A 6,937-nucleotide genomic window follows, 5' to 3' on the forward strand; every position below is an offset into this window, starting at 1 on the left:
CAGTGTGACTCTGTGCCCATTGCTGTGGTCCCCAGTGTGACTCTCTCTCCATGGCTGTGGTCCCCAGTGTGACTCTCTCTCCACGGCTGTGGTCCCCAGTGTGACTCTCTCTCCACGGCTGTGGTCCCCAGTGTGACTCTCTCTCCACAGCTGTGGTCCCCAGTGTGACTCTCTCTCTCTCCACGGCTGTGGTCCCCAGTGTGACTATCTCCACGGCTGTGGTCCTCAGTGTGACTCTCTTTCTCTCCACGGCTGTGGTCCCCAGTGTGACTCTCTCTCCACGGCTGTGGTCCCCAGTGTGACTCTCTCTCCACGGCTGTGGTCCCCAGTGTGACTCTCTCTCTCTCCACGGCTGTGGTCCCCAGTGTGATTCTGTCTCCACGGCCATGGTCCCCAGTGTGACTCTCTCCATGACTGTGGTCGCTCCCATTTTGTGGTTCTTGGCTTTCCTTGGTGTCCCTGGCCGGGGTCCCTCAGAGAACTGCTCCTTTTCCGCCTGCTGACTCCCGTCTGCATTAGAAAGGATGCGACCTGAGCTCTGGCGGGAGACAGCAGGGCGCTCCTGTGAGATGGTCTCCCAGTGGGGAGTGGTCTCTGGGTTGTGTGTGGCTCTGCATGACGTGAAAGGAAGAGGTGAGGGTAGCCTGAGCCTTGGGGTTTCAGGACTAGGCCCTTATGACTAGGACGGTCATGGGAGATGTGGGCCCCGGAGGTAGGGCTGCCACACACCTGCTGGTGGGAAGACCTGTGCTCTGTGCTTCTGCCTGTGTGGCTGCATCAGCACTGGCCATGCACACGAGGGCCCCAGTGAGGCACCCGCCTCCTGTCTGTCCAGTGCTCTGAGTCTGAGTTGTAAGGATGGTGTGGGGGGGCAGTGGCTGTCCTTGTCAGGCTTGACCAGGGGAAGGAGAATCAAGCTCATGAGCGCCAGGCTGAGGTCAGACACACCTCCCACCCCTACACCTGCCACCCTTCCCAGGGCACTCCCTGCTGGGTTCTGGAATCCACCGCAGCAGTCGCACCAAGGTAGGGACCATCCTCCTGATTTCAGAGTTCACAAGTTACATACAGCCGGGATCAGGGATGCTCAAGACACAGTGCTTCTGTCAGGACGGCCTCTTCAGCCAGGTAACCTGTTGGTTACAGAGCTTTTTTAGTACTACCAGTAAATACCCCAAGGGCACACCACCCTAACAGAAGCCTCATCCCAAGGACACTAGGCTCTGGCTCCCTGAGTTAGCAAGTCCCGCTCCCCATGAAGTGCCTGGAGGCGGGCCCCCCACCCACCCCCTCGTCTTCCTGCCTGGACTGAGATCTCGAGGTTCCTCCCCAGGAAGTGAGACCTCCATTCCTGCCACAAAGACTATTGCAGGCACTCACAGAGTTCTGACTTCCAGAACGCTGCCAGTAGCATTCCCCACCTCTCTGACCAGACCCACCCGGAGACCAGGACTCAGCCGGCTTCGTTGCCCCATTTAGTGGGATGGGGGTGGGAGAGCATAGCCCACGTGTATGTCTGTGTCCGTGGGCACCCCGCCCAGCATGCTCACACCCTGATGGGGACCCCGTGCCCTGGCGCTGCCTGGAGGAGATGCAGGCAGCAGGGCTCTGAGGGCGTGTCCTTGCCCTGCTTTCCCCTGCTCACCTCAAAGCGGCCGACGGGGGTCTTCACTGCAGCAGCAACAGAGACGGAGTTTCTGTGTGATTTTCAGCCCATTTGCAGTGGCATGTGTATTTGAATTTAGACCCCTATAAACTCAGGTCATAATTTGCACATGCACCCCCCTGCACTGCAGTAGGAGGGCCCTGTTCTCATGACAGCGGCTTCGTGGTGTGGAGTGAGGGGTGGAGGCTGGAGCACCGGGTTGGGGTGCACTGAGGGGCTGGCATCCGGGTGGTGCTGCCTGTGGCTCTGCTGTGCTCGTTGCTCTTGGGTGATTTCCTGTCGGAGCCTGGGATGGCCAGGGACTTGGGGTGGGGGCAGCCAACCCCACCATGGTGGAGTCGCTGACAGCTTCTGTCTGTTTTAGCCATGTTTGACCGAGAGAACAAGGCCGGCGTGAACTTCAGCGAGTTCACGGGCGTCTGGAAGTACATCACGGACTGGCAGAACGTCTTCCGCACCTACGACCGGGACAACTCGGGCATGATCGACAAGAACGAGCTCAAGCAGGCACTCTCAGGTTTCGGTAACTCGCTGTCCTGACCGCGTAGCTCAGTTCACTTTGGGCCCAGTGCCCCGTCCTCACCCCTCCCTTGTCCCGCCTCCTGGCCTGTGTGTAGGAGTCGCTTCGGCCTGCAGGATGAGGGCTCCCGTGCGGAGCCCCAGGAGCGGCGCAGGGCTGCGGGTTTGAGGGCCCACAGATAGCTCCTCCCCGGGAAGACCAGAGCGCAGCCTGCTTCCCTGAAGGGAAATGCAGGGACCTTTCTACTGGGTCCTGGAGGTCACTGGGACTCAGGAGCATCTGGCTTTGGCCCCACTCGTATTTGATAGGGGAACTTTTATGTCATTTTCACCCAAAATGAGATCTGAGCTATGCAGGACTTTCATCCTGAGTGAAGTGGACAGATGGTCGGTCATGAGCAGATTGAGAATGGGGCTCTGGCGACTCCGAGGAGCGAGGGCTCGTGAGATGCCCAGTTACTGACCGGGGCAGTGGTGGGGCAGCACCCTGCAAACAGACCTGAGGGCTAGGAGCAAATAAATCCCTTCTGACACTGCGCCTTGCTCCCCATTCTCAAGTGAACATGCTCTGCACCGTGGGTGCCCACACGTGTCCACACGTGCTGGGCCTAGTGTGCTCATGTGTCTACACATGAGGTTTGTGTGTGTGTGTGTGTCCACACATGCTGGGGGTTGTATGTGCCCACATGTGCCGGGTCCAGTGTGCCCAGGTGTCTACACACACTGGGTCATGTGTGTGCCCACACGAGTCCACACATGCCAGGCCTGAATGCATGAACGTGTGTGCTCCTGTTCCAGTACTTACCTCGTGCCTTTTCCAGAACAATCCACAGTGTGTCCAGCTGGCTTGAGGTCTTGAAGGCACTGGGAGGCAGGTGCACCCTGGTCTTGGCTCATTAGTCTTAATTTTCTTTGGGGCTCTCTTCACCTGGCCCCGGGCTTCCCCACTTCAGTGTTTTGCTTGAAAGGCTTAGCAGACAGTGAGAAGTGGGCTAACACGCTGGAGGGTTTGGCCATTCTGAATTCATTAGTGGGCTCCTGTATGGTTCTGGGGGGCCAGCTCCACCCTCCCTGTGGGAAGCTTACAGCTGTGGGTAGCCTCCATGAGCTCGTGTCAGCCAGGGTGCGGGGTCCCACCCCTGTGAGGGCAGGTGTGCTCACAGGTGGCCTGAGCTGAAGCTGTTGTCTGATCATGCAGGTTCTGGACTTCAGTGGGGACAGGCCCTCAGCCAGCTTCTTTCCTGAGCAGCAGGCAGGGTATGGTTCTGGGGCCAGGGCCAGTGCTGACCAGGAGTGGGTGTGAGGGTGTGGGTGTCCTGGGGACAGGCTGTGTCTGAATTCCAGATAGGGAATGGTCTCACGTGTCCGGAGCCTGGGACTTGTGGAGACAGCATGGCAGTGCTGATGGTCCCCTGTATGCCCACCAGGCCGCACCTCCCTCCCTGGTGGTCACTGGAGCAGCTCAGACAGGGTGCTCCCCACCCAGCCTTGGGCTCCTCTGGTTCTTTGGTCGAGCCTCAACCTGGAGCCTGACTTGCATGTTAACTTGAGACCCAGGGAAGGTGGACATGACGTCGTGGGCAGAGAACGCTGCTGCCCATGTCTGCGCATGCCCTTCCATGCACATGGCCCATTCTGGGCCCTGCTGCCCCTGACCTGGTCTGGTGTGGACCCTGACCTCTGGAAGGCACTGTGTAACGTGTGTGGCTCCCATGGAGGATAAGAGGCCCTGAGCTCTAACTGTGACTCCACCCGGCAGTCGTTGGCGCTGTGCGAAGTCTGAACCTGTGAAAGCGGCAAGCGAGGGTGGGCTCCTGGACCTCGTCCGCTGACAGGAGGAGCGCACAGGACGTGCCGTGCTGGGAGAGGAGGTGGGCAGGGCTGCTGCCGGCCGCCAGAACCACAGCTGACTTGTGACTGTGATGTCCCTGCCAGGGGCTTTTCCTAGTGAACTTTGCCCTTTGAATAAGCATGGATGGTGACCCTGCCATTGTCCAGGGCCCTCAGACCTTGACCTGCCCTGGTCATTCATCATTGGTCACCAGCGTCCCTCACTGTTTCCGCCCCGCCAGTCTCTCATCTCCTGGTGCTTACGCTCCGAGGGCCCTGCGGACTGACTTGGAATCGGAAGCTTGCCATCCACATGGACCTTCGTCGGAAGCGGTGGCAGGCAGGGTCTTCGTTGGAAGCTGTTTGGTGGCCCTGTGCTGGGAAACAGAGCTTGGGAGCCTGTAGAATGCCCTAAGCTCCAGGCGGCCAGAGTGGACAGAGCCAGGAGACCCCCCAGAATACTCTCAGCTCTAGCCTCGGGCAGGCCAGAGGACACTGAGTCAGGAGGGCCCCAGAACCCTCCTCACCAGCTTTGGGTGGGGCAGAGGGACACGGGGCAGGGAGGGCCCCCAGAACACCCTCAGCGCCGGGAGTGGACGAGGCTCTAGCAATCACATGGAGCCTTCCCACCGTTCTCTGCAGGACTCGGGTTGGTGAACTGCATGTGGTTGCTGTTCGAGGTTACGAAGCACTTGGGGTGTGGGGCAGAGGTCCTGCTCACCCTCACACTCTGGGCCCTCCTTTTCCTCTGCAAGGGTACCGCCTCTCGGACCAGTTCCATGACATCCTCATTCGGAAGTTCGACAGACAGGGCCGGGGCCAGATTGCCTTTGACGACTTCATCCAGGGCTGCATCGTCCTGCAGGTGACTGTGGCCCGCTGCTGGGAGGGGGTGGACGTGGTCCCCAGGCTGCTGGCACCTAGGAAGCAGACGTTGTGTCCTGGTCCTTCCCCTCTCCGGCTGCTGGAGGTGGGGACCACCAGGGTAGCAGCAGACATGGTCCCTCCAGGGCTGCAGAGTGACAGGATGGGGGTGGGGGTGGAGAATGAGGGGGGCGTGCATGAAGGCAGCAGGAGTGATCCCAATCCCAGGCCATCCTTAGCATGATCGCTGTGTGTCTGGCATGCGAGGCAGCCCCTCCCTGCGTGTCTGTGCAGACACCCCCACAGTCAGGGCAGTGTAGGAGTCCTGTCAGGGCTGGGAGATTCCAGGAGTGGGGCTGGAGGCAGCTGTTGCCCTGACCTCCAGGGGGAAGGACGGTCAGCCCTAGGTCTGCCCAGGGTGTCTGTGATCACAGCAACAGAAGCAGAGGAGACCCCCCCCCCCTCCATCTCCTGTAGTCACTCTTCCTCATGGTTTGCTGAGGGTGCCCCCAGCACCAGCTGTTCTGAGAGCAAGCGGGGCCTGCTGCTGCGTGCTGTTGGTTCTAACTCCCGGTTTGTCTTCCCAGAGGCTGACAGACATATTCCGACGCTATGACACGGACCAGGATGGCTGGATCCAGGTGTCCTACGAGCAGTACCTGTCCATGGTCTTCAGCATCGTATGACCACGGCCTCCTCACCGAGTGGCTGGCCGACGAAGACAGACATGCCAAATCTCTGTCTCCCCCGAGGAGCACAGCACCTAACCCAGTCCAACTGTGAGCATCCGGCCCTGCTGCCTGAGGACGGGCTTGGCTGGATCCGGATGCCCGGGCAGCTGGGCAGGCGGGCAGACAGGCGCTGCCGGCAGCCCTGGGTTTGTAGCTAACAAGGGACCCGCACCGAAGCTTTTCAGGTGCCTTACTTTTTAAAGTGGATTGGAGTCATTTGAATGTGGAATGTCAACAATAAAGCTATGGTACAGGAGTTGTCTGGGTTTGCCTGCAACTTTGGAGAGTCAAAAAGTCAGAAGTGACCCCCACGTTCCCGTCTGCAGACACTTTGTCCAGCATGCTCATAAGCAGGCCCTCCTACCCAGTATACATCCCCTCACAACCTTGCCCCTCCAGTCAGCTTGGCCCTACCTACACGCCCCACGACCAGAATTAATTGCAGGAGCTTTCTCTGGACAGGTAAATCCCAGTGTCATCTCAGAACTCGGGGCAGTTTTCCTGAGGGAGAAAGCCCAGTCGTTGTCACTGCTGCCCTTGCCCTGAGCTGGGAGGAAGCAGGAGGGCCAGTGTGCTGCCCAGGGCTCTGCCCTGCCGATTGGAAGGTGCCCCCTCCACGCTGTGTCCCTGCTGCCCCCACAAGCTGCTCTGACACTGAGTGCCCCTCACAGTTCCTCGACTCTTCTGGTCCTGCACTGGTCTCACCCGAGCTTTATGCTTTCACCTTGTGCTCCCTGTGGTCTCTGCCCTCCACCTGGGAGCCACCCTTCCTGAATCCCCCACCTGTGCCTACCCCTCCCACCACTCTTGCCACCTAGTAGGCCCCCAGTCCCCCTCTGCCGCACTAGCTAGGTCATTGAGGCAAAATCACCAGACCCTTGGGGACAAAGGGACCCCAGAGCCTTGGAGGGAGAGCCAGATGCCCATTTTGAGGGGGAGCCAACCGGGTGGCAGTGGTTGTTGGGTCTGGCTTCTCGGTGTCATGCCAGACACTGAGGCCAGCAGCACGTCTGGGTGCTGAGGGGAAATTACCTTCCACCCTGAATTCTGCCCTTGACAAGTGGCCGTCCATCGCCTCTGTGGCTAGCCTGCTCTCATGACGTTTCCCTCTGGCGCCGGCTGCATCCTGGGGAGGCTGTTGCGGGGTGTGCTCCAGCAAAGGCTACTGGGAGGAGGGCCTGGGGCTCAGGAAGTACTAGTGTCTCCAGCCAGGCTGGGCTGGTGAGCAATGGGTTTCTGGGCTCATTTACCTTGTGGAAGCTTTGGATTCTGCACAGAGATGGGCACATTAGTATATGGGTCATGCGTGCTCCAGCCTGTGGAGGGG

General features: G+C 59.7%; 1 protein-coding gene across 2 annotated transcripts in view; it reads left to right on the forward strand.

Moving 5' to 3' along the window:
• The window catches only part of PDCD6 (programmed cell death 6), an 18,463-nt gene extending 12,597 nt beyond the window's left edge, over positions 1-5,866 (forward strand). The window contains exons 4-6 of one of the 2 annotated variants that reach the window (XM_004698114.4): positions 2,031-2,189; positions 4,771-4,880; positions 5,467-5,866. In XM_004698114.4, the coding sequence (XP_004698171.1) occupies positions 2,031-2,189; positions 4,771-4,880; positions 5,467-5,565 (368 nt within the window). In that variant the 3' untranslated portion in view covers positions 5,566-5,866. The remainder of the gene's footprint in view (positions 1-2,030; positions 2,190-4,770; positions 4,881-5,466) is intronic. The other variant, XM_004698112.2, reaches the window with a different exon arrangement.
• Positions 5,867-6,937: the final 1,071 nt, after the last annotated feature.

This window comes from Echinops telfairi, unplaced genomic scaffold (assembly GCF_000313985.2).
Source record: "Echinops telfairi isolate 266 unplaced genomic scaffold, ASM31398v2 ScPeMD7_7469;HRSCAF=8507_1, whole genome shotgun sequence".
Taxonomy (NCBI): domain Eukaryota; kingdom Metazoa; phylum Chordata; class Mammalia; order Afrosoricida; family Tenrecidae; genus Echinops; species Echinops telfairi.